Below are 23,142 nucleotides of genomic sequence, written 5' to 3' on the forward strand. Positions count from 1 at the left end.
CCGTGAACAATCAGCCGTCCATTGTTATAGAGATCCCATTCAGTGACTTTGACTAGGTTAAGAGAAGCATATCCATACGTGCCAGCCGGTAGGGAAGTAACGACGAGAGGATGACCGGGCAGGAGAGTGTCGACCTTGGAACCGTGACGGAAGGAGACCTCCATGGAAGCTTTGTCCACCTTGAAGGGAACAGCATGGTACTTAAGGAGTGTCAATGGGGGCTGTGGGTACTTGGAGTTGAAGAAAGCTTTGTCTTGTGGGCAAAAGAGGGTAACAGTGCTGTTAGGGTTTACAGCCTCAAGAAGGATGTCTAGGGTAAGTGACATGGCATGATACCCTTTGTCCGAGAGGATGACTGATACCAAACCGCCGTTGATTATCTCGGATGGTTCGCGTTGGTTCGTTTCTCCGTAGGGTTGGACGGCTTCAGCTTGCATGGTGTTGATAACAAAGAGAGGTGAAGTAAGAAGAAGAACGAGAAGAAAACGGAGTGCAAACTTGGGATCCATGGACAAGAGAGAGCTAGGTGTATAGGGCTATATAATTGCATACAAACAAGAGATGTAGAGAGAGTTTGGTGAAACAAAACGTGAGGCAGAACCGCATATTTATAGTACCGAGCCAGTTTCTTAATCCTACCCTAATTCTAATTGATTTCCAAATCGTAAAGGGAATATCTTTGTCTTTCTGGAAACAGTCTCTTGGCGGTTTCCAATTTTTCTTGGGTTTTTGGGCCAAAATATAATGTCCACTTGAATAATCACTTGGAATCCGTGTAAATGTAATGACTTCTCCAAAAATAAATGTAAACAATTGCTAATTAGCCAGACATAATAGAAAAACTTATAATCACTTGTATTAACACAAAAAAGCAAAAAAATAAAAATAAAATATTAACCTGGTCCTGAGCTCTACCATTTATATTTACTCACTTATCTAGCAGGCAAAGATTTACCTTTGTGGAAAGAATAATCCATTTGGATCGACGTGAGAGTTCAACTACATTGCATTGCCAGAATCCATGTTGTATATTTGACAAAAGATGACCCCTTGCTTCTTTTGTGTTACAATCCTCTTCCTGTTGCGCCCCCTTTCTCTTCAGTCCACAGAGACAAAATGTAGGACTGGTGCCAACAGTTCATCACGGAAGAAAAGACCCACTAAGCAAGATCACTAACTAATAATACTAATGAAAATGCTAATTTGATAGAAAAACTGTCTTTTATATATACTTTCCCCAGTTATGTTGCTACTGTGGACTTTACACAACCAATTGGATCATATAAATATCCCTTCAACACAACATAGGTCCTTGAAAGGATCTCGAAAACCCACCAAAGCACGAAAGCCAAGATTTTTCGGAAAATCGATTCCTATTCGAAGAATGTCACCGTATTTACAGAGTTATCCATTTTTTAGCTAAGTTTCACCGCTACAATGTACTAGTTGTATGCAAATCATTCCAAAGGGACCATATAGCCGCTAGCTTTGTCAATTGTCACATATTTATGCATACTAAGTGAATGCTAATTTACTCAAAAAGGTTCACAAGAAACTCCAATCCAAAAAAGTATAAAGACCGCTATATTCTTACTTTTATATACAAACCACGTCAAATCCAAAGAAGGCCGGGAGAACCCTCAGCTCTTACTAGACTCTCAGATTGAATCAATCCAGAAGCTTCACATTACCATATCACTCTCGTTATGAAACCGCCGTTTCATCCTCTCAACACAAAGGAGAACCCCCGTCTCCCCTAGTTAATCTTCTTATATAGAATCTCCTCACAAATGAGATACATTACCAACCTTCCGTAACCAAAAGCATCCTTCAAATGAGATGCCGGTCGGTGGAAAACACAACAGAAAGAGAATACAGGTCGCGGCCGACAAAATTATCCCAACATGTTGTCTGGATTGAAGTGTAGAGACTCCCTCCATATAAGCTCCTTTATATCTTCTTCATCCAGGGATGCCTGCTCAAAGTCAAAGACGAACGGAGATGGGCAAACAGGCTCCTCATTTATCTCGTGAAGACTTGATAAAAATGGATGGTTCAGTGCTTCCTCCACTTTTCGTACATAGTGAACCAAAAAGATAAATGTTTAGTACTGTGAAAATGAATGAGAAAATTGAGGACTGAGCGTTATTTAATGCTACGAGGCTTACCAGTAATACGTTTGCTTGGATCAAAAACTAGCATTCTTTCTGCAAGATCAATTGCCAGTGGCCAGACATTTGGGAATTTCTCGGCAAAGGGTTGCTTCGGGAAATGTGGGAGCTGCTTGACATACTTCCTAGCATTATCACTTCTTAAAAAGCCAAGATCTGAATCATCTGGTGAACCTAGCAGCTGTATTTGAACAATCAAGAATTTGAAACATCAAAACTATAAAATTAACGGCATAAACTTCCAAATTCTGTAACTAGTTCTGACATCCCTTCTAAAGAATGTCAATAATAAACAATATACTCTGCTAAAGCTGAATCACATCTATCATGTTCGAGAGTCGCTAGAAAATATGATAGAAAGTGCGTATACCTCAGTTATGAGACTCAACTGCTGAACATAGTCTTTACCGGGAAACAGTGGTTCCCTCTTAAGAATTTCCATGAAGATGCACCCTACTGACCAAATATCAATTGCTGCAGTGTATTCTGAACAGTTGAGTAGTAACTCTGGTGCTCGATACCAACGAGTTACAACATATTCTGTCATGAAATCTGTCTCTGATGTAGTTCTTGCAAGCCCAAAGTCACAAATCTTAAGGTCACAATTTGCATTGAGAAGCAGGTTACTCGGTTTCAGGTCGCGGTGCAAAACATTTGCAGAGTGTATGTACTTCAATCCCCGCAGTAATTGATACAGGAAATACTGCAAGAAACATTATATGCTGCTTAAAATTTAAGTAATCTAAACTCTGATTTCAACAGAACTTATTAGGTAATTTACTACACTTTTGAGTATATATATATACATGTTGCAAATACCACATGACCAATACATAATCTACATATCATCACGAGAGAGGGAGATGGAAAGATAACCAAACAGAAACACGAAATTTCAGAATTGCGGCAAAAAAATGAAATACAGATCAAATATTCATTCTGCCTGCCCGTGTCCAATGTTTATGTCTGGCTTACCAGGTACCAATTTGCATATCAGACTTTTAGGTCATATTAAAAGGCATGTGACACAGTGCTGTACATGGCCTCTTACCTTATTCAAGCAAACGTACATGTCGAATTGTAAAGATACCGATCATAATTAACAGCGACATTCACCTTATTCAAGAGATTAGTAGCTGTTTTTGAACAACAAAGCACTTGATTCATCGACATCATAAACCTAATAGTTTTACCATTGAAATTTTGACTAATCGACATTCCTTCAAAACAATTATCACAATATGACAATGCTCAACTCACCTGACAGTGATCATCTGTCAAAGCCTGGCTGGAGTGTATTATCTGATTCAAGTCAGTATCCATCAATTCATATACAAAGTAAACATCATTGAACTTTTCCCTATCTGCCGGCTTTATGATGTCCTTAATTTTGATAACCTGCAAAACAACAACCCAATTATTTCTTATTTGGGTAATATTTATCATTCAGCTCCATTTGGGTAATTCCAACTTTCCACAAGGAAGGAACAGCAGATGAGGTTTTACGTTGTCATGATCCATATGACAAAGGAGCTTTATCTCTCGAAGCGTCCTCTTCGCATCGATCCTATTGTCAAATGCATTCCCAATTTTCTTGATTGCAACCTCTTCTTTTGTCTCAGAGTTTGTTGCACAGCTGCCATAAGGGAAACATTAACCACCTCTACGCTGAGTGCTCTCATTGGGTAAAAATCAAGATACAAATTAACTTCACAATAAAATCTCTCAAATTTATCAAACTAAAGTAACACTATGTCCAGTCCAAATACAACAGCAACCGAAATCAAAACGAAAAAAATCGAATACTGGGTCATTGAATTTGAATCCAAAATCTATCCTTTTGGGACCCAAGAAAGGCAAAATCCCACAAAGCTAAAGCCTACCCAGTTCAATTTTGGAACCAAACTTTCCAAATCCAAGCTTAAAAGTTCAACCCTGCTTTTCCCAGAATTCAAACAGATACCAGTTCTCAGCCAAAAACCAAAGTCAAAACAGAAACCAAAAAAAGTGGAGAGAGAGAGATAGGTACCAGACGATGCCGTATGCACCGCGACCGACTGGATGAATAGGAGGGGCATATTTGGCGGAGACTTCAAAGAGATTACCCAGAATGTTGTACTGTACATACTTGCCACCGTACAGAGAAATCCCTTGTTTGTTTGCTTGATTAGCTTCAATATTCTCAGACTCCATCTCTTTCTTTCCTTCCTTGTAATTCTCCGAGAGAAAGGAATAAAAACAAGAAAAAAGAAAGCCCTGCGGAGTTCTCACACCCACAAACACAGGAGAGGGAGAGAGAGATAAGGATATGGAAAAGGTCGAGTGACCGCCTGAAAATGGTGAGTGAAAGCTATGGAGGGGCCATTTGACACCGCCTCTGCCTGACAGCCACCAAGCTCTTCTGCTTTTTTTGTTTCTTTTGGATTCCAACTTTTTAACTTTCAAATTTGAACGCGGAAAAAGAAAAGTCAGTGAGTCAAGAAATCATAAGTCAAGTTTTGGTCTTTTCTTTCTGTTTTTTTTTTTCCAGTCTTTACATTCTGTTGAAACTTGAAAATTCGTCTTCGTGGGCCCAAACTATGAGCAGGCCCATAAGGCTGCAGCTTGGATGGAGCTGCCTTCTGGCTTGGGCTGCACCGGAAATTACAAACTAGGAGTGGGCCTTCAAACTCTCTTAACGACAAAATGTATTCTCCTTCTCTAACTGTTTTTGTTTTCAGTTTCAAGATATAAATAAAGTGAAACATGATTTGGGTTTCAAGAGGCATACCAATAAATATGATGCATTCAAGAGGATGCACGTCCCACCTCTCGTGATAACTTATATTAATTTTATGGGTTAATCTCAGTTTACTACTCTCAAGTTTAGTGTTTTTCAACATTTGTTACATGAAGTTTTTTTCGTCTCAGAATCATACCTAAAGTGTTAATTTTGGGACAGTCTCATACATCCGTTAAGTTTTCGTCAAAACCTCTGTTAACTGATGACGTGGTGCCCACATGGATAATGACTTGGTACCACGTGAGAAAACCCAGCAACCACCAACCTTTACCCACAACCCAACCCCGTGAGCCGCCAGAAATGGGTTTCCAATTGGAGGCTAAGAGAGAAAAATGAGAGTCCCGCCAATCCCAATCCCGCTACCGACCACAATGCGGAGCCTCCCCGCCTAGTTCCCAACAACCCATCGGTCGCGTCGGCACTTATGTCTCACCTGCTTCCATAGGAGATCAACGGCTTCGAGGAGCAGCGTGAAGGGACGATTTTTAGGTTTTCAAGCAAGGCGGTGTCGACGAGTAGTAACCGGTTCCCGTTGATGAAGAGGACCAGGTTGCAGCAGAAGAAAGGTGTTGATGCTGAGGCTGAGAGATATGTGGAACAGAGGAAGACTGCTAGAAGAGCAAGGGCGGAGCTAGGATTTTTTTCTTGGGTGGGCTAGTTGAAAATAGTACCATAAAATCATATGATTATTTTTTTTGCTTATATAAAATATATAATAATCAATATAAAAGAACAACAATATAATATAAACTATTCTCAAAATCATAACCATAACCGATAAATTCAAGGACCATATAAATAATTAACCTAATAATTCAATCAAGAATAAGTAAATAAAGAGATTAAGAATGTACCAAATGTGACATCCATTGAAAAAGTGCAACGGAAAGTCAGGAATTGCAGATATAGGGATTTAATTGTGTATTAAAGAACTTATTAATCTTTTCTTGAGTAAGAAGCATAGAGGCTAAACTACATAGGGTAAATGGTCTTTTCCTTTAAAGAATAGAATAAAGGGGGACTGGAGATAGAGCTAATTTATCATTTTTAGTATAAAACTATTATTTACTACCTCTCCTCTACTAAATATACATTAAATAATAATATGTATTGAAATTGAGTAGGCTATAAGCATGAGTTTACAAAAGAATAGATCTATTTACAAACCCATTTTTACTTCCAACACATCCTTATTAATATTTTGTCAGTGATCATTTTCAATTCATTCGATCCGAACAACCGACAATTAAGAGAAGTGTGTAAGAAGTAAAAATGAGTGCATGGATAACACTACCCTTACAAAAAACCTCCCTGGGCTATAGCCCACCTTAGCCTTGTGAGTGGCTACACCATTGTAGAATAGGGGTTGGTGTTTGCTTGAAGATAAAGAAGGCTGGGTTGGTGTTTGGTTGCTGGGAAAATCATAAGCCAAAAAGAAAATAAGGGTTTTATTGTTATGATGTTGCTCATAGAAAATCGAGATCGGCGGTGGCTTTCATTCTCTCTTGGTCTCCGATTGGGACCCATTTCTAGCGGCTCACGGGGTTAGGTTGTGGTTGTTGGGTTTTCTCACATAAGAGGGAGAGAGATAGAGGAAGAAAGGAAGAAGACGGAAACAAAATTAATTTTTAAAATTTGTAATTCTTTAATTTTTTTAATTTTTTAATATTTAAGTGAGTCCAAATTGACATGTGGCACCAAGTCATTGTCTATATGGGCGCCACATCATCAGTTAACGGAGGTTCTGACGGAAAACTTAACAAATGTATGAGACTATCCCAAAATTAACATTTTAGGTATGACTATGTAACGAAAAAAACTTCATGTACCAAATGTTGAAACACACGAAACTTGAGAGTAATAAACTGAGATTAACCCTAATTTTATAATTGAAATCGTTCAAATTTTTAATCTTATTTGAACATCATCCATACAAATAAATCAAAGTGAAAATTATTTAGTCATTCAAACGTATCAAATAAATAAGTGGTTCATTATGAATTTGTTATTTGGTACTCACATAATAAACGATTTTCGATTCAAATGTTTTTTGTTGTACGCATAATTTTCAAATGAAAAATAAGAAATTGAATAGTTCCAATTATGTCGGCACTGGTGCGACATGTGCGTTCCCTCACGGTGGATGAAATTATTATCCTATTTGTTTGGTGTGACTAAAAGCACCCAATAAAATTTGAAACTAATGAACTCTATTTTTCTATCACCGAAATAAAAATAGTAATATAAAATTGCAGTAAAAAAAACTTATATAAATACAATTAGAAGGGGGTTTTTGGGCTTATAAAATAAACAATAGGTTCTGAAATAATGCCCTTATCAATTAAGGATAAGTGCCCCACCTGTCACGCTAGGCTTTAATTTTTGCTGTGTTTTTGCATTTAAATGTATTTATACGAAGATCATGACTTCAGTTATGTACTGGACTCTGGTGGCACCTATGGCTTTATTATTTAATTCCATTTAATTTTTCAATAAAAAATAATTTCATTTTAGATCCTCTTCGAATCAGTTTTATGGGAATCCTCGGCACCAATTAGGCTCATCCGTTGATAGAAATCCGACGGCCAAAATGTCTTCCCCTTCCTCTCTTCCCCATCAACTCCTTTCTCCCCCACCACCGCACCCACCGCTATTGACAAACCCCAAATTCAATTGTAGGTCTTTGTTTCTCTCTCTATAATTCCTCTACGGTTATGAAAAAGATCTTTGCAACCAAAAGACATTGTTTTACACGCCCGTCTCTTTGTTGTTTCGTTAATATTGATTGAGATTTTAGGGTCGAAAGACCAACAATTGAGGGATGTGACGGTGCTATGGCTCATTTTGGAGAGGGTAAAGTGAGAGCCTGCAATTGGGGGTTGTGGGTTGGGTGTGTTGTGGCAATGTTGGGGCTGATTTTGAGGTGAGGTTGAACTTGATTTGGAATTTAGGTGACTAGTGGTTCAAGGTTGAGAGGTTTGAAGCGAGGGATAAAGAGAAAAGTTAAGGGAAAGAGAAGAAGGAAAAAAGATTTTGACCGTTAAATGTGTATTTATCCATGAGATTCATCGGTCCGTATCATTTGCATCGTACTAATCATGGAATCTCAACAAGTCGTGGGTTTTCTTTCCTTATCTTGAATCAAAACAAACGAAAAAGTCAGAAAGTAGTATTAAGAAATTCTTGTTGTCGTTGGAAGTTAGCATCGTCAAACAGTAGCATGAACATGCATCAAACTTACTACTTTCGCTTGGCGGAAAAGAAACTTAGGGTCTATATATACGGAAAAGGATTCTCTCCTGAGCATATGCTCAGGATCCTGCTGAGCAGGACACGAGGACCGTTGGATGAAAATCCAACGGCTATAAAAAGGTGGATCGCTTTAAAGTTATAATAATTGTAACCGTTGGATTTTCATCCAACGATCCTCGTGTTCTGCTTAGCAGGATCCTGAGCATATGCTCAGGAGAGAATCCTTTTCCTATATATACATCTGCATCCAGAAAAAATGGCTCATAACGCACCTTCTTGCAACACGTGGCAAAGCCCGTACGGATTGAATTAAAGATTCGAAGGTGAAAGATTATTCCTTTTCCGTCCGATTTTTCAATCCTTGTTGAGCTGTTGATATCCAATGTCTGTAAACCTAGACCACTTGAAAAGAGTCAAGTCCGGCGTTTGAGGAATTGTTCTTGATATGCATCCATCTCTCCATTCAACTCAGTATCATACCGAAATCAATCAAAAAGTTCAATATATGTGACGTAGAAGAAAGTAAATAGGTATTTTCCCTTCACATTAACTATGTAGATACGTAACTTAGCAACATATACAATATAGTTTCGACCAGTTTCACCTTCCAATTAATTGCAATAGAACAACTTATTAGGTAATGCGTAGTTTAGTTTGATTTAAGTGAAAACTAGTGAAGATTATTTGAATTTTTTCCATCAATATATATAAAAGGATGATTCCAAACCAACATGTCTTCCTGCTTTGCAAGAGTCCCGGAAGGGAAAGGGAACGTCTATTGTGCACATCAGTACCCTTACTTTGCAAAGAGGCTATTTCCACGACTTAAACCGATGACCTTTCGATCACAAGGGAGCAACCTTTTTGTTGTGCCAAGGCTCGCTCTCTTCCATTAAAATATAGGGTAATACTTGGCTACTCAAAAATAAGTAGGAACTCATATTCAAAATTTCTCAAAATTGTTTGTTGTCAATTTATAGAACTTCATGTTTATAATCAAAATCATTCATATTATAAATCACCCTATAAAGATCGCATCTGCAAAAAATCAATTAAAACTAAGGTCGTTAAGTCATCAAACTGTTTAAAAACAAATGAACGGTATTGGAAAAAATATTACTAACTGTTTATGTATTTACTACAATAGATTGACCAAACAACCTTAGTTTTAATTTATTTTTTGTAGAGATGATCTTTACAGTGTGATTCATAATATGAATAGTTCTAATCATAAGTACAAAACTCTGTGATTAAAACACTAAGAGTTTTGAGTAGGAACTCCTGCTCATCTTTGAGTAGCTAAGTATGGTTCTTTATATAATTCTTTTGACATTCTATATTTGGTTGGATAAATATCACTTGTCAATGTACAAGACTTGTAGCCAATGGTAAATGGGGGATTACGAGGCTTTCTTAAAACTAAAAACTGGAGGTCTCGGGTTCAAAACTCGTTGCTGGTGTGGAAGCCAAACTTGTGGCCAGTGAGAGGCTGAAATGCTTTTGTGAATCTTCCCGGCCCCCCAAAAAAGTGGATAATCATGACTTACCACCAATTGTCCTCATTTTTAAAGAAAAAAAGTGTACAAGACTTGTGATAAAAGAAATGTCAATACCACACATGAGATTAATTAGTCAATCCTTCACACTATTTTATAACGTTGGACTTTAATTGAATTTCGAAAAACAATAACGCTGGACATTAATTGAATTTCTTCCACCCACATCATTATTTTCTACTCCTACATATATCGCAACGTGCATGTTCCATGTACACAAAAGTCCTTTTAGAGGGAGACTAATTTGTTAGGGAACAATTACAATTGGCTGTCTAATTTTGACTTGTATTGTGTCACATGATTGATTGTCGCTAATTCATAACGTAATTAGTTGTCGCTAACACGCACATTGATTGTCACTACAAGCAGAACAACATGGCTAGATTCCATAACTCCCTAATATATATATATGGAAGAATGGGATCCCAATTCAACTTCATGTAATGCAAGCATATTGTGCTCCCTCCTCCCTGTGATGTTTTTTCTTTTCTTTTTTTTCACAAAACGATAGCAGTATTTCATTGATCATCACAAACAAATACAAGGGTGCCAATTTGGTACATTGCTCCAGTGACCAATACATTGATCTGGAGTGAATTTGCACAAACAAATGATTAATTAAAACCCTACACGGCTACCACAAGTAAGGTGCACCAATACAAATTTATCACAAAAACGATAAACGTAACAAACCAATACTAGTGTAATGGCTCACTACATGACATATGCGACACATAAGCGTCGATCATTCCCTAATTTTCTTCCAGAAGGATAATGAAAGTGACAAATAATTAAAGAGAAAGTTGCTTATTCTAATCTGATGGTTAGCATTAGCTAATAAGTCGTTTGATTAGCTTATTTAATCAAGAGGACGACCCTTCAAAATTAAATTAAAGTTCAACCGTATTACAAACTAAAGCCTTGGTGTTAAGACAAATTCTTCATTAAGAAATTCGCATAAAGATTTAGAAAGTACACATCGAAAGAGACTTGAAGACCAAAAGTACAAGCAGTGCAACATATTCTTAAAGAAGATATGATATTTCATTCTTTGAAAAAAAAATGACATTACAAATACATATCATGAAGAACTCAACTCTTAAAAGGTCATTGCAAACCATATCTAAAATATTGCAATAAAGTATCAGCAAATCGCTGCCATGATCCCAGAACACCAAGTGAAGGTGACTCAGCAAATCAAACAACTCCACCATTCAAACATATATTCAAAAGAGATGTAGCACACCAAAATGAAAATTAAAATGAAGCAATTCTCGTATAGAGAGCAATCAAACTAGCAAACTCTTCCATAAAAAGAGAAATTGGAACCAAACTCCAAGACATATCCTATATATTATTAAATAGAAACAAAATAAAAGGATAAAACCGCGTCACTGCTTTACATCCTCCGGACATCCAAGAGCCATAGCACCGAACCGGCTAAACCCATAGTATCGTACTAGGTAAACTCAATCCCGACAACTATAACATTTACAGTGACAATTTTACACCAAAACAAAGTAAATGGAAAGGGAGAGAGGAAAAATATAAAAAATGATTGTCAAGAAGATTTCCACCGCCACAAAAGCCAAAACAAGGAGATGGCGACATATAATTTTTCTTTGATTTTTGCTTTAGATGTGTAGGGTTTTTATGTATGTTTTTTGTTTGGTAAATGAGCTAGAACGCGCTAAAACGCGCTAAAATTTCCGTATACATAGAATAAAAGGAAAACAAGCTCCAACCAAATCAACTTAAATTGAGCACAAGAAGTAGCAACTACCAAATACCAACTAGTCAAAGTACGTAAGACTTAGATTCCTCTAATCTTATCCGTGTGAGTGGGATTGGAAATGAATGCGAGTATTGAAGCTACTTTGCACGATGCGCATCAAAATTGGAGTGTTTTGAGTTCCTTTATGCACAATTGTAAATTGTAATGAAGTGGCTCGCTTAATAATTTTATTTCTCACTTTTTAATTCTCTCGATCCAGATTTTAACGTTTTTATTAAAATTTAATAAATTCATAGTATTGGCCCAAAAAAAATACATAAGATTGTTAGGGCTTTTGAAAGGAAAAAAATATTAAGAAAGTTAAATAAACAAGGGTCTTTCTGTATATCCTGTTTAGTTTTGACCCTTGATCATTCAATTTAACACTGAAAATAAAAAAGGGCGGGCAATAAGAGAAAAGTCGAGTCTTGAAGGCACTTTCCCTAATATTATATATATATATATATATATATATAGCCCCCCCCCCCCCATTTGTTTGGGGATTTAACAATAATCCTTCAATTTAAGAACCACAAAAAATATTTATAATTACTATTTTAGGCCTAATAAGACAGAATTATTATGGTAGGTGTATTAACTATTTCTTAACAATTTTAGGGTAAGGAAAATTAGAGCATCATCTATCACCCAAAACACAAGCGGATAGATTACATATTATAATATAAGTGATGATATGGAATATTTTTGCACTGTATCGTTATTTATATTATAACACATAGTGTAATGTCTCGTGTTTTGTATACGTTGAAAAAGTCCCAAAAAGGGGCATTTCTTTTACTGAAATAAATGCTCAAATCAAACTCCCAACATACCAAGCAACACAGATCTGGCAATAAAATTGGAAGGTAAGGTACTATATTTGAACAAAATGGGTACATTGAAAACACAGTAAAATTACGAAGCTGAAAAACAACCCCTTCTTGTTCTAAATCACTGTAATACTAAACAAAACCCTGAAGGCCTACGTCACATCTGCAACAAAAAGGCCTACGGGCACACACCAACACAGCAAACCCATTTCCCCAAATTTCTCTCTTAACCCCAACCTCAATCCCTTGTGTCCGAGAAATTCTGAATATAAATTTCATGTCACGTCACTCGTATGCTCATGACACACGTTAAGAAGGATTCGTGCATTCAGGTCTTCCAAAGTGGGTCTGTGTGGTACTGGTACCTGAATGCAATGATATCCCTCTTCGCGTGTCTTATGTAGACGGGTGGTGCAGAACAGAATTCCTTACCCAAGAATCTCCGGTCACATCCCATAAACTCAAAGACCAAATAAATTAAAAAAATGAAGAAAACTATATTACACAAAGTTAACAAGAACCTCAATTTTAAGAAAAATGAGGGATCAGGAGCGATCGGACTGAACATCGGAGCAGTACCCACTTGGGGTTTCAGCTGGGGTTTGGGAGCTGGAGCTCAGGAACCCTCCATTTTCCCTTGGCTTTCGAGCTCCCCTGCCCGCCATGGGAGCCAAGAACTTGACCAGTTCCTTAAATATCTTGATCTTGATCTGTCCCCTCCTGGGAGGGAGCCTTCGATTTCGGCTGTGCTTGGACTTGGAACCTGGGATTTCCAGTTTTTTCAAATTCGACATGATGAATTTGAAGGGTGACGACAAGAGCAGAAGAACAGAGGAGAACAGAGTTTTTAGTTGAAGGCGATGAAAAAGGAGAATTTCTTCGACGAAAAAGAAAGAGAGTGTGATGGTTTTAAAGGCATTTTGTTTTGTTTAGGGATTTTTGGTGGAACTTTCATGCTATTTGGAGTGGCCGTATTTCAAGACGTGGCACTTTGTAGTGGCTGGCTTGAACTCTCATGCTATTTTTCGTATGCCGGTAAAGAACATATTCTTTTTAGGGTAAATCTCCGTTTATTCCATCATATTTTATGGTTTTCAACATTTAGTATATTAAATGTTGACATGACGCCTATATAGATAATAACTGAACGTCACGTGTCATTAAGAGGTCCATGTGAAAATTAAAAATTCAAAAAAATAATTATTTTAAAAAAAGTTTAATTAAAAAAAAAAAGAAGCAAAACCCAGATTGTGGGTTTCGCAGTTGGATAGAGAGAGAGAGGGAGAGGGAGACAGCACGAAAGAGGGAGAGGGAAGAGTAGAAGGATCCCTCGCTGAATAACTTCCTCCAATTGTCAATGTCGAAGAAAAATATTAAAATAACATAAGCAAAGTAGGGACACTCCGTACATTGACAAGATTTCATGTTGAATATAATATTGGGCAAATTAAACCAAACCAATAAAAGTGTTTGCCCCAGAATTGTGAGAGCAATTACACGTAATGAGTTTACTATTACCGAATTGTTTTGGTCTTGTATTGCAGTGCAATAACATAAGACAACAAACTTAAACATGATAATTTATTATTAAATTAAAACGTTATGTAACGGTAAATCTGTTTTATGTAAATTATATATTTATTTATATATACTAAAACTCAAATCAAATGTTACTATTCATTAACAGTAGCATGACGAAAATGCTCTCCAAATATTTGTCTCAAATTGGTTTGTCTTGGTTTTTGTATGGTGGAAGGGCGGTGATGTAAATTTAAACTAACCTAAATAATAGATTAATTTAAACCAAATTAAACTCGCAAGCGCACGAATCAATTGTAGAAATAAACGCAAATACGAGGTCGATCCCACAGAGATTGCCTTTAATGCCAATTCAACCAGTTGATTACGCGAAACTTAACTTAACTAAGGAACGAATGATTGATTAATTGATTATGAATAATAATTGAAACTTTACTTCAAATTAGACTAAGAATGTGAATAATGAAAACACGCAACAAAAGAAAGTTTAAAAGAAATTAATGTGATGAAAGCCTAAGGTTATGAATCCACCAATAACAATCCTATTCCCTTTCCTTCAAGCCAATTACTATCCAATTACCATGCCAACATTTAAGGTTGTTCTTTCTAAGATATGAATTGATCCTTGGTCAGGCATCCACTCGTGTGCTTATACATGAAAACTATATCCTATTGGTTAGGCATACAGTTAAACACATACAAACCCATTAAACACAGAAGAATTATGTCAACCAAGCAGGACTAGTTTGATATTGATTATCCTCACTAGTTTGTCTACTCTTCCTAATCTTAGTTCCAATAAACCTAATTGATATTGGTCATCCTCTCAGATTTATCTAATTATCTAGAAACAAGTTCACAATGATGGCCAATCACAAGAACATGTAAATCTAGAATAGATTAAGCACAAAGATTAAGAACTAAACATGGCATGTAATCAAATAATAATCAACAAAATAATTCGGAAATAATCATGTCATGGCTTCATCATAAACCTTAGAAGACGAGTTTAGTTACACATGGTCATAATAAAAATCACAACAGAAATCATGGAAAAAAATAAAATCCGGAAAAGAATGGTAAGAACACACTCAACAGCCTGTCTTCACTTTGGACGAATCTTCCTTGTGTATTTCGTTTTTCTCCCCTTCTCGCTTCTCCTTGGGACACCCTCGGGCCCTTTTTATATCCTAATAAAACCCTCATAAGTCTGATAAAAACTATCCTAAAAGAAAACAGACTCCTAAGTAATTAATAAAACAAATTAGGAAAGAGTTCCTCTTGACTTGGTAAACACGGCATCTGACTTGCACGCCAGATTTGGAGCCGATTTATCTTCTGGAAAAATCTGTAAAAATATGGAAAACGTAGCTTTATCTCTTATCTTTCCAGGAATATATCCCACATCACTAGGAAAATTCGGGAAAGCCTCCAAATCTTCATTCTCCCACAACTGCGCAGTTCTGACGGGACAGTGACTTCTGTGGGATTGATTTGTAAAACTGGAACGTTTGACTCCATGAAAAATTACGAAATTTGGACACAATGATCTTCCATCTCTTAGCTTCCTTCTCCAATTGTCCTTGCATCAAAACTCCTCCGAAAAGTCAAATTATCATCAAAAATGTCCTGCATGCGCAGATTGACAGAAACAGAGAAAAGGAAAGTAGTAAGGCTCTTTTAAGACCAATTCTTTAACAAAACTTAGTGAGAATTAACCTGAAAATGTGATAAATAATGCACCTATCAGGCGGTTTTACCCTTTCGATTTCACGCATCGATCATTGACTGACCCTCTATTTCAACTGTATCTTCTCGATTCTTTTTTTCCGTTTCACTTCTCTCTCACAAATCTCTCTTATGTCGCTCTCAAACTCACCCTCTCTGGCTCTTAGTTCTCTCAGGCTTGGTTTTGCTCCTCTACTCACTGCCTAGAAGACCAAGTTCCCGAGGTTCAGAGTCTCCTCCTCGACCTTTTCCTTCGTAGTATTGGCCCACAAAAGTACATAAGATTGTTAGGGCTTTTGAAAGAAAAAAAAATTAAGAAAGTTAAATAAACAAGGGGCTTTCTATATATATATCCTGTTTAGTTTTGACCCTTGATCATTCAATTTAACATTGAAAATAAAAAAAGGGCTGGCAATAAGAGAAAAGTCGAGACTTGAAGGCACTTTCCCTAATATTATATATATATATATATATAGTCCCCCCATTTTTTTGGGGATTTAACAATAATCCTTCAATTTAAGAACCCAAAATTATTTATAATCACTATTTTAGGCCTAATAAGACAGAATTATTATGGTAGGTGTATTAACTATATCTTAACAATTTTAGGGTAAGGAAAATAAGAGCATCATCAATCACCCAAAACACAAGCCGATAGATTACATATTATAATATAATTGATGATATGAAATATTTTTGCACTGTATCGTTACTTATATTATAACATATAATGTAATGTCTCGTGTTTTGTATATGTTGAAAAAGTCCCAAAAAGGGGCTGTTCTTTTACTGAAATAAATGCTCAAATCCAACTCCCAACATACCAAGCAACACAGATCTGGCAATACAATTGGAAGGTAAAGTATTTTATTTGAACAAAATGGGTACATTGAAAACACAGCAAAATTACAAAGCTGAAAAACAACCACTTCTTGTTCTAAATCACTGTAAATACTAAACAAAACCCTGAAGGCCTACATCACTTGGGCAACAAAAAGGCCTACGGGCACACACCAACACAGCAAACCCATTTCCCCAAACTTCTCTCTTAACCCCAACCTCAATCCCTCGTGTCCAAGAAATTCTGAATATAAATTTTGTGTCACGTCACTCGTAAGTCCAAGACACACGTTAAGAAGAATTCGTGCATTCAGGTCTTCCAAAGTGGGTCCATGTGGTACTGGACCACTGGTACCTGAATGCAATGAGGTCCCTCTTCGCGTGTCTTTTGTAGACCGGTGATGCGGAACAGAATTCCTTACCCAAGAATCTCCGGTCACATCCCATAAACTCAAAGACCAAATAAATAAATAAAAAATGAACAAAACCATAGTAAACAAAGTTAACAAGAAGCTCAATTTTCAGAAAATGAGGGATCCGGAGCGATCAGACTGAGCTTCGGAGCAGTACCCAAACCCCAGCTGAAACCCCAAGTGGGTACTGCTCCATTTTCCCTTGGCTTTCGAGCTCCCCCGCCCGCCATGGGAGCCAAGAACTTGACCAATTCCTTAAATATCTTGATCTTGATCTGTCCCCTCCTGGGAGGGAGCCTTCGATTTCGGCTGTGCTTGGACTTGGAACCTGGGATTTCCAGTTTTTTCGAATTCGACATGATGAATCTGAAGGGTGAGGACAAGAGAAGAAGAACAGAGGAAAACAGAGTGTTTATTTGGAGGCTTTTTCTCTCTCTAGAGTCTAGAGAGAGGGGATGAGCAAAAAGAGAATTTTCTTGGACGGAAAAGAAAGAGAGTGAATTGTTGTAACAAAGTGAATGCGCTTTGGGGATTTTGAGGGGATGGTTTTATAGAGGCATTTTGCATTTTGTTGCACAAGACTCAGCTTGCTGACTTAGAGCATCTAGAGGCACTTTGCATTTGTTGCATAAGACTTAGCTTCCTCACTAAGACATTCTAGAAGCATATGTGGAGTCTGTAGATAAAACTGCGCAAGTACATAAAACTCCGCAATCAAGCTATTTTTCGTATGCCGGAAAAGGACATATTCTTTTTAAATTTTACGTTGGTAGCCTATTTGAAGAAAACAAAGAGTTCACAAGAGTGACTTTTGTAGATGGAGCCGTTTTGAACTAGATTGTTTGTTCAATGTTTAACGTATGATGTATGCGTTTTTATTTGAGTTTTAAAAAAAAAAAAAACTAATGAAAAGGGCTTGAAAACTTTGAGTTTTAATAATAAGGACAAAATAAAAGGTAAAGTGAATAGTATCAAGATTGATTTTTTAGTGTAAAAATGTGGTTTTTCGTTAAAGTGAACAGTACCATATGCTTTTCGTTAAAGTTCCCTTAAAAAAATTCTATCGTTTGAAAAAAAAAATGTAAAAGTTGCATGTTTTACCACTAGAGTTTGCGATTCTTGTCAAAAGATGAATTTTTTATATAATAAAATTTGTTCTTTGACAATATATATATATATATATATATATTAAAATTTGTTGGGCGTTTAAATATAAAGATAGAAAATCTTCCTTTACCTCGTTTCTCTTTTATTGTTGGAGTCTTAACTATCACCACATTAATAAAGGTTCATTTTGTCACCTAAATGTCAAACGAATTAAAATATCATATCGTAGGATTGAAGAGAGAAGGGGGGGGGGGCACTCTTATTTATTTATTTTTTAACATAAATATTATTGATTCAAAATATAAATGGTTCTGATCATAAATCATAAGCACAAAACTCTGTGATTAAAACACTAAGAGTTTTGAGTAGGAGCTCCTACTTATCTTTGAGTAGCCAAATTTTGTTCTTTATATAACTCTTTGGACGTTCTATATTTGGTTGTATAAATATCTTTTGTCAATGTACTAGATTTCTGACTAGTGGTAAATGACGAATTATGAGGCTTCCTTAAAACAAAAAACCGGAGGTCTCGGGTTCGAAACCCGCTGCTGGTGTGGAAGCTAGACTTGTGGCCAGGGGAGATTGAAATGTCTATGTGAGTCTTCCCGACCCCCGAAAAAAATCGATAATCATGGCTTGCCACTAGTTGTTCTCATTTTTAAAGGAAAAAAAAAATGTACGAGACTTGTGAGGGAAATGTCAATACACACATGGGATTAATTAGTCAATCCTTCACACTATTATATAACGTTGGACTTTAATTGAGTTTCGGATAACAATAACGTTGGACTTCAATTGAATTTATTCCTCCCACATCATTATTTTCTACTCCTGCATATACCGCAACGTGCATGTTCCATGTACACAAGTCCTTTTAGGGGTAGACTAATTTGTTTGGGAACAATTACAATTGGCCGTCTAATTTTGATTTGTATTGTGTCACATGATTGATTGTCACTCATTTACAACGTAATTAGTTGTCACTAACACACGCATGATCGATTGTCCTTACAAGCAAAGCAACATGGCTAGATCCCATAACTCCCTAATATATGGAAGAATGGGATCCCTATTCAACTTCATGTGATGCAAGCATATTGTGATCCCTCCTCCCTGTGATGTTTTTTCTTTTCATTTACAAGAAACGATAGTGGTATTTCATTGATCATCATAAACAAATACAAGGGTGCTAATTGGGTACATTGCTCTAGTGACCAATACATTGATCTGGAGTGAATTTGCACAAACAAGCGATTAATTAAAACCCCTACACGACTACTACAATCAAAGTGCACCAATACAAATTTGTCACAAAAACGATACGCAACAAACCAATACTAGTGTAGTGGCTCACTGCATGACATATGCGACACATAAGCATCGATCATTCCCTAATTTTCTTTCAGAAGGATAATGAAAGTGACAAATAATTAAAGAGAGAGTTGCTTATTCTAATCTGATGGTTAGCATTAGCTAATAAGTCGTTTGATTTGTTTGTTTAATCAAATGAAATTTCAACCCGTATTACAAAAGCCTTGGTGTTAAGACAAATTCTTCATTCGCATAAAGATTTAGAACGTAGTAGTACACATCGAAGGAGACTCGAAGACCGAAAAGACTAGCAGTACAACATCATGTCCAGATTCATTGCCGGATTCAGTCAAATTCTTAAAGAAGATAATATCTTTGAAAAAAATGACATTACAAATACATATCATGAAAAACTCAATTCTAAAAGGGTAATTGCAAACTAGATTTAAAATATTGCAATGAAGTATCAGCAAATCACTGTCACGATCCTAGAACACCAAGTGAAGAAGATTACGCAAATCAAACAGCTCCACCATTCAAACATAAATTCACAGGAGATGTAGCACACCGAAACAAAGTAAATGGAAAGGAAGAGAGGAGAAATACCAAAAATGATTGTCAAGATGATTTCCACCAACTCCAACAAAGCCAAAACAAGGAGGCGACAGATAATTTTTCTCTGATTTTTGCTTCAGACGTCTAGGGTTTTTATGTATGTTTTTTGTTTGGTAAATGAGCCTAGGAAAAAAAGATAAGAAACAAGCTAAGCAATTGTTAACACTTGAGTTTTATCCATATACCTTAATTTATATCACCAAGCATCATTAAGCACCCTTTGGAATTTAGAGGGGCAATTAATGTGAAGTGTGAACCGAAACAAACATTTCCAAACGACTTCAAATTTTAGCTTTGCCTATATTAGCAGCCTAATTTGTCTTCATACTTTCTCAATCTTTGTCGCACACCAATTAGACACGTAGTCCCAAAGCCATTGACTAATCACGAATTGAATACAAGTTCTTTAGACGAAAATCCATTGACTAATCAATCACTTGAATACAATTTCTTCTTAATCGTTGCCTAAAAAGACAATGTTTTAATCTAAGATAATTCCTTAATTACAATCCGTCAAATGGTGACGGGTGACACCCTTGATGACTCGTTCGGTCTCGATGAGTCATATGCCATTTGTAAGATTTGTGAGACACATGGCGCATGCATGCCACTTAAGTCGTGAATATCAAAATTTAATGTGTTGGTGAGTATTCATAGCACCGAAATTTACATGTCTACACTAAACTTTGAGCTTTTTCAAGTATCTAATAATTTAACAAACATTTTTTTGTGCCTACAACCATCTTTTCTCATCTTTCCCTACAAAAAAATTTGGAATAAATGATTAGAAAGCGACCACCAAGACATAACTAGTTGGATAATTGTGTACCAATAAGATCCCATTGATTTCCTCAATTAACTTAGAAAGTTTCCAAATTATACTAATCTTGTTGTTAATCACCTTATCCTAAAACGCGCTAAAATTCCCGCATACATAGAATAAAAGGAAAATAAGTTCCAACCAAATCAAATTCATTGAACACAAGAACTAGCAACTACGAAATACCAACTAGTCAAAGTACATGAGACTTAGATTCCTCTAATCTTTATCCGTGTGCTGAGTGGGAGTTGGAAATGAATGTAAGTATTGAAGTTACTTTGCACGATTTGCATCAAAATTGGAGTGGTTCGAGTTCCTTTATGTGCAATTGTAATGAAGTGGCTCACTTAATAATTTTCTTTGTCACTTTTTAATTTTCTCGGTCTAGATTTGAACGTTTTTATTAAAATTTAATAAATTCATAGTATTGGCCCCAAAATGTACATAAGATTGTTAGGGTTTTTTTGAAAGAAACAAAAATTAAGAAAGTTAAATAAACAAGGGGCTTTTAGCATTAAACCCCCAAAAGACAAACACTTTTTCGCAATCGATCCCTGTTTATAAGGAAATGATTTCAGCATATTATTTTTAACTTTCTGCATATAATGTTTAGTTTTGACCTTTGATCATTCAATTTAACATTGAAAATAAAAAGGGGCGGGCAATAAGAGAAAAGTTGAGTCTTGAAGGCGCTTTCCCTAATATTATATATATTTAATCCTCCATTTGTTTGGGCATTTAACAATAATCCTTCAATTTAAGAACCAAAAATTATTTACAATCACTATTTTAGGCTTAAAAAGACGGAATTATTATGGTAGGTGTATTAACTATATCTTTAACAATTTCAGGATAAGGAAAATTAGAGCATCATCAATCACCCAGAACACAAGCCGGTAAATTACATATTATAATATAAGTGATAATATGAAATATTTTTACATTGTATCATCATTTATATTATAACACATAGTGTAATGTCTTGTGTTTTGTGTATGTTGAAAAATGTCCGAATACGACCGATCAAAGGTACCAAAAGCTGCTTTGTACCCAACAAGGGGCTGTTATTTTACTGAAATTAATGCTCAAATCCAACTCCCAACATACCAAGCAACACAGATCTGGCGATAAAATTGGAAGGTAAAGTATTTTATTTGAACAAAATGGGTACATTGAAAACACAGTAAAATTACAAAGCTGAAAAACAGCCACTTCTTGTTCTAAATCACTGTAATACTAAACAAAACGCTGAAGGCCTACATCACTTCTGCAGCAAAATCTAAATCGCCTACGGGCACACACCAACGCAGCAAACCCACTTCCCCAAATTTCTCTCTTAACCCCCAACCTCAATGCCTCATGTCCGAGAAATTCTGAATATAAATTTCGTGTCACGTCATATGCTCAAGACACACACTAAGAAAGATTCGTGCATTCAGGTCTTCCAAAGTGGGTCCATGTGGTACTGGTACCTGAATGCAATGAGGTCCCTCTTCGCGTGTCTTGTGTAGACGGGTGATGCGGAACAGAATTCCTTCCCATAAACTCAAAACCAAATAAATAAATTAACAAAATTAACAAAACTATAGTATACAAAGTTAACAAGAAGCTCAATTTTCAGAAAATGAGGGATCCGGAGCGATCAGACTGAGCTTCGGAGCAGTACCCAAACCCCGGCTGAAATCCCAAGTGGGTACTGCTCCATTTTCCCTCGGCTTTCGAGCTCCCCCGCCCGCCATGGGAGCCAAGAACTTGACCAATTCCTTAAATATCTTGATCTTGATCTGTCCCCTCCTGGGAGGGAGCCTTCGATTTCGGCCGTGCTTGGACTTGGAACCTGGGATTTCCAGTTTTTTCGAATTCGACATGATGAATTTGAAGGGTGAGGACAAGAGCAGAAGAACAGAGTGTTTAGTTGAAGGCTTTTTCTCTCTCTAGAGTCTAGAGAGAGGGGATGAACAAAAAGAGGATTTTCTTGGACGGAAAAGAAAGAGAGTGAATTGTAACAAAGTGAATGTGCTTTGGGGATTTTGAGTGGATGGTTTTATAGAGGCATTTTGCATTTTGGCGCATAAGACTTGGCTTGCTCACTAAGATTTACCTTGTTTCAGAACTAGATTGGTTGTTCAATGTTTTGGCATTCGATGTATGCGTCTCTATTTGAGTTTAATAAAGTATTCTATCGTTTGAAAAATAAAATTAACTGTAAAAATTGCATGTTTTTACCAATAGAGTTTGCGATACTAGTCAAAAGATGAATATTTTATGTAATTAAATTTGTTGGGCGTTTAAATATAAAAATAGAAAATCTTCCTAATTACCTCGTTTCTCTTTTGTTGTTGGCGTCTTAACTAGGCACCACACTAACAAAGCATCATTTTGTCACCTAAATGTCAAACGAATT

General features: G+C 36.4%; 1 protein-coding gene and 1 long non-coding RNA gene across 2 annotated transcripts; both read right to left on the reverse strand.

Moving 5' to 3' along the window:
- Positions 1-1,487: 1,487 nt before the first annotated feature.
- Positions 1,488-4,616, reverse strand: LOC126616182 (mitogen-activated protein kinase homolog NTF6-like). The gene is made up of 6 exons (XM_050284189.1): positions 4,201-4,616; positions 3,678-3,807; positions 3,432-3,569; positions 2,542-2,874; positions 2,169-2,352; positions 1,488-2,070 (listed from the first exon to the last, which is right to left on the reverse strand). The coding sequence occupies exons 1-6, from the start codon at positions 4,362-4,364 to the stop codon at positions 1,895-1,897; spliced, it is 1,125 nt and encodes a 374-aa protein (XP_050140146.1). The 5' UTR covers positions 4,365-4,616; the 3' UTR covers positions 1,488-1,894.
- A 7,773-nt stretch (positions 4,617-12,389) lies between these two features.
- LOC126617490 (uncharacterized) lies at positions 12,390-22,800 on the reverse strand. The gene is made up of 2 exons (XR_007621371.1): positions 22,211-22,800; positions 12,390-12,730 (listed from the first exon to the last, which is right to left on the reverse strand). It is a non-coding gene; the product is annotated as an uncharacterized LOC126617490 (long non-coding RNA).
- Between the last annotated feature and the right edge of the window lie 342 nt (positions 22,801-23,142).

Source organism: Malus sylvestris, chromosome 3, assembly GCF_916048215.2.
Source record: "Malus sylvestris chromosome 3, drMalSylv7.2, whole genome shotgun sequence".
NCBI classification, from domain to species: Eukaryota; Viridiplantae; Streptophyta; class Magnoliopsida; order Rosales; family Rosaceae; genus Malus; species Malus sylvestris.

What these genes read in the sequence shown, in the direction of transcription:
- LOC126616182 (XM_050284189.1), bottom strand. Translation starts at nt 4,364, where the DNA reads ATGGAGTCTGAGAATATTGAAGCTAATCAAGCAAACAAACAAGGGATT. An exon ending in GGTGCATACGGCATCGTCTG is followed by an intron (nt 3,808 to 4,200) that starts GTACCTATCTCT and finishes CCCTTATGGCAG; the next exon opens with CTGTGCAACAAACTCTGAGA. An exon ending in AGTTGAGTCTCATAACTGAG is followed by an intron (nt 2,353 to 2,541) that starts GTATACGCACTT and finishes GTTCAAATACAG; the next exon opens with CTGCTAGGTTCACCAGATGA.